Source organism: Apaloderma vittatum, unplaced genomic scaffold (assembly GCF_000703405.1).
Source record: "Apaloderma vittatum isolate BGI_N311 unplaced genomic scaffold, ASM70340v1 scaffold13890, whole genome shotgun sequence".
Lineage (NCBI taxonomy): Eukaryota > Metazoa > Chordata > Aves > Trogoniformes > Trogonidae > Apaloderma > Apaloderma vittatum.
This window is the reverse complement of record NW_009696283.1, coordinates 27,628-38,146: the sequence shown is the minus strand read 5'-3', so window position 1 is coordinate 38,146 and position 10,519 is coordinate 27,628. Positions and strand designations below refer to the sequence as shown.

At 45.3% G+C, this 10,519-nt stretch overlaps 1 protein-coding gene across 1 annotated transcript in view; it reads right to left on the bottom strand.

Moving 5' to 3' along the window:
* Positions 1-10,519, bottom strand: part of LOC104277604 (S-adenosyl-L-methionine-dependent tRNA 4-demethylwyosine synthase-like) — a gene marked incomplete at its 5' end in the record, with an annotated part of 49,352 nt that overhangs the window by 14,722 nt on the left and 24,111 nt on the right. The window contains one exon of the mRNA XM_009874292.1: positions 6,025-6,135. Within this exon, the coding sequence (XP_009872594.1) occupies positions 6,025-6,135 (111 nt within the window). The remainder of the gene's footprint in view (positions 1-6,024; positions 6,136-10,519) is intronic.

Here is a 10,519-nt window from a genome sequence, read left to right as displayed (position 1 = left end):
GAATGGACATAGTTACACACCATAAGCCCAAGATTTAACACCCACTCTCCAGACACGCCACATGTATGGCTACACACCGATGGGTGCCACAGCGGTCCATAAATCTTCAGAGATTCCCCTGAAGTCAAAAAGAACTCCTCCCTGGAAAAGCAAAACTCTGAAATGCTGGACGCAGCCACTTGCTCGAGCTCTTCAGGATGAACCACGTTGATGCAGGGAGAGAAATGGCCACATTAAATCACTCACTCCCCTGCTCCCCACGTCCTGTTCAAAAGCAATTGCGCAGAGGGAGGTGGGAGGAATAGAAAGACTTCGACTGGCAGGCAGGAGGTGAGTTTTCAGCCAGGGACCTGCTTTGCTGTGACCCACTCCTGCCCTGCCTCAGTTTCTCCAGCTGCAAACCACAGCACGTAGAGTGAGCCCTTCTGAGAGCAAGCACCCAGAGCCATGGACAGAAATTCATTATTACACACTGTCGGCTGAGTACAGCAACACTGGGCCATCACAGTCTCCATATACTCTTTATTTTTTACAGCTTCCCTTGGTCATATCTAAAAGCCTCACAAGCCTAATAAAATTTCAGTAACCTTTACTGAAACACACACACAAAAATGAGAACAATCCATTTTAGTTTGGATTTTCATCAGGCTTACGTTTGCACCCAAGCTCGGTGCTGGACTGCAAAAATTCCTCCTCAATTTCAGAAACATATTTGTCTCAAACCACAGGTTTGGACTGAAGACTGACTTTTTGATGAAACCGTGTGGCAGGGTCACCGGAAAACTCAAAACTTAATCACTCACCTATGTTTGCAAAGAAACTTGCTATCGAGCCTCACCATGTACTCACAGCATGAAAAAAAACCCAACCCTGATGTCAAGCCAGAGTCCCCAGACACACCTTCATATAAATATGGACTGGAATGGCTGGAAAACTCTGAACAGTTTTTTGATGGGTGGGGGCAATCACCTCTTGCTGCACACAACTGAAAGCTCATTAAAGCAGAGCTCATTTTCCTCATTATTTTAAGCACTTAAATAATCTTTACTGTTTAATATGACAAGACTGAGCAGACTGGGACAGATACTTCCCTCTGGTCCTTCCTTCCAGATATTTACTTGGTCATTTTAATTCCATAACAAAGCCTCAAACACTAAGAGTGGGAACCACAGTCCCAGAACATCGTCCTTCGCTCCACCAGACACCGAGCTCATCTGCCGACATGAGCTCAGCAGGAGGGTGCTGTGCTGGAGCTGCAGGAAAATCACCAGGGACAAGTGATTTCAAGTGGCTGAAAACTGATTTCCTAGAGGCTTGAGGAAATTCTGTGCTCTGCCCAAGTCCTGCCCTCACACAGCACGCTGCCGCGTCTGAACGAATTCCTTAGCACCCAGTTCTGTTTCCTATAAAAACCGTTTTGTCCCTTTGGTTTCAGAAGGGACACAAATGGCAAGATACCGCGTGTCAACATGAGCCCCTGGCTTTTAAAACAAGAGGGTAACCCTGCAAAAAGACGAGTTGCACATTCTAGATCTTAAACAGAAGAGCCAACTTCGCACAGCTACATCATGGCGCTAAAAGAGTCTAAGGCAACAAATAGAGCATATCTAAAAACCACACGACTGATTCTTCCTTTACTTGGGTTTTACACAAGGGTAATCAAGGCTAATTTCTATTGGCTTAAATAAGAGAATAGGGTCCCACAGAGTTACACCACTGTAGAATACTCATGTAAATGAGAACAAGTATTAAGCCCTGCAAGAATCTAAATCTCTATCCACTGCACCCTGCGAGCCTCTCCGGAGCAACAGTGGATTAGCTACATTCATTTTAAATGAACGTCATTTATCTCAAGTATTTAACCAGGAAATCCTGCTGAGATTAGCCTCATTTTCCAGCAGATGCTTTCCAGTATCTCGTAATATTTTTTGTTTATTTGCTTTGAGCAGGACCTGGCCTTTGCCTTTTTAACCTATCGCACTAGTGTTTGGGGGGGAAAGAGGGAAAAAAAAAAGAGCTAAGCTCTATCCATATGCCTAACAGATTCATCCATATGCTTCATTCTCAAAGGTATATGAGGAATTACTTTTAATCAAAAATATAAAGTCTTTTAAGGAAGACTCCCAGGTCACAAATGCTGTGTGAACACCACCAGTGCTGGAGCTGGACTAAAGGCCAGTCACACACAGAACACATGAAAGGGAACATTGACAGCAACAACAAGTGCCAGATTTGATCACACCTCAACCTTACCCGTCCTCCTTTGGGTCAGAACTTAACTTCTGACTTGACATGTCACTGTATCAAGCATCACTCCGAATGCCGTGGGGTTACATCTGGGTGATCACTCTGCCTACGTACACTTTGCCTGCACAATCGCAAACTCCCAGGTTTCGTGGGGATAGGATGCAGCCCCTCTTCTGTCCTCCTTTGCTCAGAAGACCTGGCTCACTTTTTATTCCAGAGCAGTCAAACACCAGAGATCCCAGCTCTTTCCTTCCCCTCACAGGTGCACAGGCAGAAGCAAGGTAGCACCTCGAAGCACTGCCCATCCTAGTCTGCTGAACAGCACAGCTCAAGTGCCTCAAGGCCACCTACACCCATGATCCTGTCGTAAGAGAAACCTGATCTCATGGGTAGGGAGCTGAACATGCACTTTGGAAGCCAGGATTAAAGACAATGCCATGAAAACTAGCTGTCTGCAGAGCACACAGCTGAATGCAAAAGAGAATAACCTACTAATTCAGTTAGGTGAGAGCGCAGGGTAAGGGTCCGAGTGCAGGCACAGCAACAGGAAGGTCTCCAGCAGCGTGGGGACCTCACCAGCCCACCAGCAATCAAGTGACACTTGAGAGAAGGACAGTCAAGCAAGAAAGCCACCCTCAGGATGCCACCCCCTCTCTCAGCCTCTCCTGTGGCACTTGGCTGGACTCTCTCCCTGCCCTGCAGCAGCACAGTTCATCCTTCATCAGCCACTCCAGAACATGTCACTAACTCCTTCCAGCCAAGAAAAAATTGGTTCTATGCTTGAGGTGAGAAACCACATAATCCCCTCACATTTCAAAGTCGCAGACAGCGCAGAAAGAGGAGAAAGTCATTGTGCCTCCCTACCGAGCCAAACCTTCCACGCTTTGGAAATGCTGCTGTTGTGAGCAGTGGCAGATGAAACCCTGAGAAACAAATAATGCTGCTGACCGGGCTAATGCTGTGTTCAGTGTGAGCTGCTCCCCCTCTGCAGAGCCCACCTTCTGGAGCATTACACTCGCTCCAAAGAGGCAAGGAAGAAAGGCAACTGTGTTAAACCCTTGCTCTCACATAAAAACGTCTCGTCAGAAAACCCGTGACCAAGATCTTTTGTCCAACTTCAGGTCTATTTAAACACACCCCAGTGTCAAAAAAATTCCCTGCGCTCCAGGGAAGCCATTGCAGAACTCTGTGTCTTTTAAAAGGGATGGAAACACCATTTAAAACTCAGATGCTGGGCCAGTGTAGAGCTGCACCATTTCTTTTAGACAGATAAGGCCAGTTCAGCTCCTGCCATGAATGGGTGCGCCAGCAATGCTGAGCTTCATGCCTCTAACATGTGAGCCCTGCTTCCCTGCCTTTGCAATTAAGGTAACAGGACAGCACGGCTCTATTTAAAAGTTCAGTTAAATGGAGAAAAATAGAGACTGTTTCCAGAGCCTGCTGGGAAACAAGGTGGAGCAGCACCCTGACAATTCACTTCTGCTGAAGCTGAAAAGGAATTAGTGTGTTTTCTTGTACTCAGCTGCTCGCTGCTGTCTTGTGGGGCTTAGCTGCTGTCAGGCTGGCTGTACGCTTTCGAGAGCTTTGGAAAAATCATCCTCCCTCCACTAGACTGGAAACGAAGAACAAACCGTGTAAGACTTTTTTTGGACTTTGAGTGTACAGCTTGTGATGAAGTTGTGAAACGCCGTACTGCGGTTTTTAACGAAAACTGTAACCAGGGAAGGGAAGATTTTCCTCATCACTCCCAGCATAAGCACAGCAACGAGCAGAGAGAAGGGCGAGAAAGAAGCTGCAGCCTTTGAAAAAGGCTTCGACCTGGGCTTTCCTGTGTCCCGGGGTAGTGCTCTTGGGATTGGAAAGACAAGAGACTTTCCATACGCCAAGTACAGACTGCTTCTGGGGCCACAGCATGGGTACAACACTAAATCATTCACAGAGGAAGAAACTAAGGCACAAGATGTTCTGGTTCTTAGTTTGAAGGCATGACACTCTGGCCAGGGTCACTCACCCGTCTGAGGGACATTTCTGTCCTCCAGCACTTGAAGAAATTCATTTACCTGCTGGAAATTCACAAGTATGACATATTTCTGAAAACAGGACATTGAAAGCAAGGCGTCTTGCTTGCAAGTTTAATTAAGGAACATTTAACACTTTAAAAACCAACCAACCAAATCAAAGCAAAACAACAAAAAAACCCAACAAAAAGCTAACACCAAAAAACCCTCAAAGAACCCCAGCAACATCACACAGCCTCTCTCTGCCTCAGTGCATACTTCTGCAAGCAGGGAAAAGTGTCCAATCCACATCCCTTCCTTGGGGAAAAGTTCTCAGTGGTTGAGATCCAACAAACACTTTGGAGCACCCAGAGTGCAAAGCTGACATTTTTGATTGAAGCACTGTGGGCAGCAGCCTGACCTGGCTGGAAGAGGGCCAGGAGTGCATCCACGACCACCTCTTACCTATTTCCCAGGCACAGTCCGAGGCTTGATTTTGCCAGGGAAGAGCCGCTGGGAAAGCTGAGCTCCACATTGCTGAGAACTCAGCTCTGCAAGGCTGAATCTTCCCCTGGCAAAGGGAACAGCAGCCCTGCGCCTTGGAGGAGACAGATGTTCAGCCTGGAGAGCGCTCAGGGCAATTTGTGCTCAGGAACATTGATTAATTTACACCCAGTTCGTTGTACTAATTAAAGCTGCTACACACGACAGAGCAGACCAGGTAGCACGTACACCGAGAGCCTCATCCTTCACGCCGGCGTGCACGCTCCTCTCTGCCCTCCTCCCATGCTGGAAGGATCTTGTACAACATCAGTTTTACCTCAGGAATATAAACCAGCCTGATACATGCTGTAAAAGTGAGGGTTTTCCCCAAACCATACTCAGAATCTTATTTTGTATTAAGCCATCAACTCGGCAGCACATTCAGAGAAAAAGAGACCACTCAGTACTCGTAATATCAAAACCTTTGGGGTTTGTTTCATAAGGAAATTGCAGTAAGCTTCAGGTTTTTCCTTCCAAGCAGCAGTAAATTAAAGGTTAAAAAAAGGAAAGAGAAAAAGAGAAAAGAGAAAGGAAAGAGAAAAGTCCAGAAGTAATAGAGCTGCAAAAACACAGACCTGAGGTAAATGTGCTGGTCTGCAGAGGAGTTGCTGGGTGAAGCTGCCAATAGTGATTCTTTACACAACGCCTTGCAATGTGTTTTTTCTACGTTCTCTACATACTAAATTGATTAATCCCTAGATAAAGCACCTCCTGCCCTGCTGCATCTCACATGCTTTTGTTCATAGCTCTTCCAGTTCCAGAAGGTAATTTTTCCCCCGTTTTGTACAGCCTGACAAATACCACATTCGTAAGCCAGACAGGATCACCTTTTCCCCCAGCAGAATTTTAGGCCAGAATGGGAAGAATAATACCACAAACTACCAGCTTGGCCCAGAATATTCTGTTTAAAATGCTGATTGACATAAAAGAAGGAACATCTATTTGTCAGTCTCTGCTTTCACGAGAAATACAACAGTAGAGGGTTACGATTCTGCTGAGCAGAAAATGATGCTGGCTGGTATAAAGCTTGTCTTGCATAATGATAAAGACTACTCCAAATGCACACAGAAAATATTAGAAACCTGTCTGCATAGCCTTAAAGGCAAGAGATAAGTTCCTTATACATCACTGAAACCTTGGAAAGAATTGCATTTACTAGTATGAGACTGGAGAGGGAGAATGGTGAGGAAAACAGTAAAATACCAATGGAAAAAGAAAATATCGCCATGCAGCTCACCTTAACCTCAATGAAGTCTGGTTTACCAAGGGATACCAGGTCAGCGTAGGCTTTGAGTTCATCCACATTCCAAGCTTTCACCAGTGTCAGCCTATAAACTGTGCGCTGTTGCTGAAATAAAGGAAAAATTAAATTTGCAACACATTCTAACACAGGGATGCTGTTCCAGCCTTTCACACAGCTTCAAACCGGGGGAAAAAAAATTAAATCATTAATTTATTCCAAGAATCCAGGGGGCTAAGACAAACCAAACCCAAATAAGGAGTTGCCTCACTTGTTCTTTCAAGAAAGCTGTTCCACAGCATCTGTGAGCTGAGCCACTTTTGCCAAACAACAGCTTATCTTCCCCTTATTTACCCCAGGCACTTTGGTTTTACAGGAGCTTTAACTTAATGGGAAAATAACCGGGAACTTGATCTCCCTTTCATTTGCTTCCCCAGGCGTGAAATCTCACCACTAGTTCCTCTACAGATATTTTTATTTCCTCCAGCTGGATCACCTGGCATCGATGACTTTTGGACAGGACGAACAAGAACAGACAGACCGTTGTCCGTCCCTGGCCACAAACTCTTCCAGCACCTTAGGTCCAATATTGCAGAGAAAAAGGCTCTCCCGTGATCAGTTATGCAGAAAGTTTTATTGGACGCAAACCAACAATTAAAGCCACAACCAGGAACCATTGAAAACATGCTGCTTATGACCTAGTCTTAGAAAAAAGCGTGGTGTGAACCATCAGAGCAAACCCAGGAGTTGCAGCATGAAGGACTAGGAGAGCAGCAGCCACCCCTCGTTACCCTCGGCAGGAGGATTTCTGCCTGGCACCATCCCTGCACGGACCCGTCCTTTGCAACCCATCGCCCAGCACCGCAGCTCCTTGTTCCGCCAGCGCCTCTCTGAGATGCTCAGACCCGAGTTATTTCTGTGCACAGCAGCTGACAGCACTCAGACCTCCTTTCCTTGGAGTTATTCCGATTTTTTCCTCCAAGGGATGCTCCAAGAAGTTACTGGTGACAAAAGGATGTCTATGATCAATACAAATACTTGGCCATGGAACAACTCCAGTCTCGCTTCCTACATCTGCTTCTTTCCACCTTCCTTCTCTCCTTCCCTTCACTAATGTTTTATTGCACTTTTCTCCGTGATTTATTTATAGAGCAATCTTCCAGCAAAATTGTTTTTTGAATGAACTCATTTTCCTTCCCTGGCACACTGTGAAACATGAGAAAAGCACCAGTTTGGCCAGAGCAAGGGAGCACCGTAACAAATCCACAGCGACTCAGGGCTGGGGCCAGGCTTTATCCCAGGGCTTGGGCTTCACAGCACAGCGAGGGCTGGAATTAAGTTCTCCTGCTCCAGAAAATCCAGGCTTAGACTCCAGTTGAGTTAACATATTTTCCCTTACCTATTAACCACGATATGCCCATGGCACAAAGTTACCCGAACATCAGTGCGGGAAAGCACGTGCAATATTTGGTTCATGCCATTTGTCAGCTCAGCAGGATAAGCTGCTACTGAACTGAAGTTTCCAGCACTGAGTCTCAGATCGTTTCCCACTGCGATACCTCTGACAGCACCCTCTGGCCAGGGGCAAAGCAGGGACAGATCCTGGCACCTGAGTCCTGGGATCCAAGACATATAAAGAAGTTTATGCTATTAACCCTCCCCAGATAAAACCAGTACTTTCCAGTACCAATCCCCAATCCAGTCGCGTTTTACTTCTTCAGAGCCTCTGACCTACATGCCATGCAAGTGAATTTTGCCCTCTGTATAAAAATCAAAACATCACTTACCTAAAACACATTTCTGTTTTGCACAGGAGGTAAAAAAACTCTCTCTCTCTCTATATATATATATGTATTTGCTATGGAAATATTCCAGATTATTTACTGACAAACAACTGGAGGACAAACAAATAAAAAGCCAGAGCATCTTCCCCCCTGCTAAGATCTGAACACAGCCAGGGTGGGTTTTCAGTGTCCAGATGTACAGAGAGCTAAACCCAAGGCAGGCTGAAGTGTCCCAACAAACACCGCCTGTCATCTCAGGAACCAAAAGCACCAAGTAAACCTCCAAAATTCTCCAGGGAATGAACACAAGCAAAGATTCAACACCTACAAGGAGTCAGTGTCTTGAGGAAAATAATTAAAGGTAGAGCTTCTTTTTTTAACAAGTCTGCAGAGAGTAAATGTAAAGAATGAGAGGATGATTCTAGAAAGCCAAATATTAGAAGAATTTAAATAGTTGGCCTCTATCTTAGCTGTAAGATCTAAGCACCTATTTGAGAACGAGAGACCTATGATTTGAATGGATTGGGAAAAGAAAGGTTCAGGCGAGGATACAACAGGCAAGTATGAAATCAACAGTTAATTAGTCAAGAGAAAAACAGTGAAGGAACCAATACAAAAAATAAATGCCTCATTTGCCATATAACAGGGAAAGAAGAAACCAAAGGGAAAAACATCTAACAAGAGGAAAAACTCCAATACCTACACACCTGTCAATCGTGTGAAGTGATTAGATACCCAATTAATTGAGAAATGTCTCCCTAAAGGTCAGCTCACAGTGGTAAACAAATGCAGGCTGCTTCAAGGCAACAGTAAATAAAAATCTTATTTCTATACCAGCCCCTACCAAAGGCTGCTGATCCAGACCCAGTCCTCAGACTGGGAGGTCGGGTGCTCACTGCAATTGTCAGAGTGATCCACCATGAAGTGAAGACTTTTAGGGGCATTTTTGGGGGGGCAGGGTTGTTTCATTCTAAATTAAGAGCAAATTTCTGGACGTCTCCATCGTGCACGGAAAACGTAGCTTGGCAATGAGCACACAGCACATCCTGTTAAATCCAGCACGAGCAGCATCACTGCTGGCTGAACAGTCTGCAGCAGTGGAGGATATTAAAAAAAAACCACACACAAAAAAAGAAAATCTCAACCTTAAGCCAGCAAAATAAAACAAAGGAAATCCATTTGTGCGATGAAAATCTTTGAAGATACACTTGATCTTCAGACAGCAGATATGTGCTTCTTGGGGAATCTGAATACAACACAGAGTGATTTCAGAGGACCATGCTGCAATTTTGCAGGAGGTCACACTGGGTCACTCCATCTCTACTGGCAAATCAAAGTGCCAAACGCAGCCACAGTCCATAAGGGACCATGCCGGAGGAGACTGCCCACAGCTTATGGTTTTTGACAAAACAAAGAGAAAGCGACGTATTTTAAAAAAAAAAACAAACAACCAAGTTTAGCCTATTAAAAAAGGATGAAATCAGATTGTAAAGATTAGCATAAACAGTTACTAAAGAGGAAATTAAGGCACATCTGGTTCCTACTTGCCAGTCCTCAGCACTGCCATCCCCAGGGATTCTCTGCACGGGACAGCTCTCCAAGAGGCAGCTCATGGAAAGGTTTCCTTGCTTGCCCAACCCTCTGCTGCTGCCCAAGACCGGGGTCTCCCGGGGTTCATAAACATGAGACTGACCCTGCAAAGCCCTGCTTCCTCCTGGGATCCCAGGCACAGCCTCCAGCACTTGTCAGCTTCTTTTATCCATGCCTGGTTGTTTGCAAGTGCCAGAGCAGACGGGGCAGGTTCAGAGGCTGCAAAACACCGACAGCAACTGGAAGAGCTGCCCTGCTTCCCAGTGACTCCACCAACGCAAAGGCAGGGTGTGAAGTGAAAGCACACAGCCACCACCAGCTGCTCCTGGCTCGGAGCAGGGGGACACGCACTCATGCAGACACACGCGAAACCCAAATGGGCCAGCAAAAACTTTAAAAAAAAAAATAAATTAAAAAATCATCTGTCAGCAGAGGATATCCATGTGCAATGATGACCTGCCAGCCTTCCCTCCCCTTTCCTCTGGTGTGTGAAGTGCAGTCACTTGTCACCTTTCAAGCAAGGGTAAGTGGGGCCACACTCTGTCCAGCAGCTTGGTGCCTGCCACCGCTGGGACCATCTTCCTGCCTCTATAATCTGAAAAATGAGTTTTAGGGGCTAATTCCTAATCAATCTCTGCTTTTTGTTCTTATAACTTAACGGTTTGCTCTCCCTCCTGCTTTGGAACTGAGCTCAGGCACGCAAATGCTTTCCTGAAAAATAAAATAAAAAAAAATTCATTTATTCATTTTACACTCATTCTACAGAAGGACTACACATAAATGCCACCAAAAAATGGTTTGAAGCTCAGGCCAACAGGCTGAACACGGGAGGAATGCTGTCAGAGCCAAGTAAATGTGATACTGCTAGAACAGCTTTGTGGAGAGGATGAAACATTGTGATTTTGCTTTTATCACAACATTTTCTAACACACATTAAGTACAATGCTTCTGCAAGTTTTTCTTCATACAGCAACGAAGGCTTGCATGATGAGACACGGCTTTTTTTTTTCTCCCATTTAAATCTCATTTTTAACAATCTTTCCTACACATCCTAGAACATTTCAGAAGTTTAGCATTAAAGTTCAAGTACTTCATAAAACTGAAACTGCTGCTAGGCC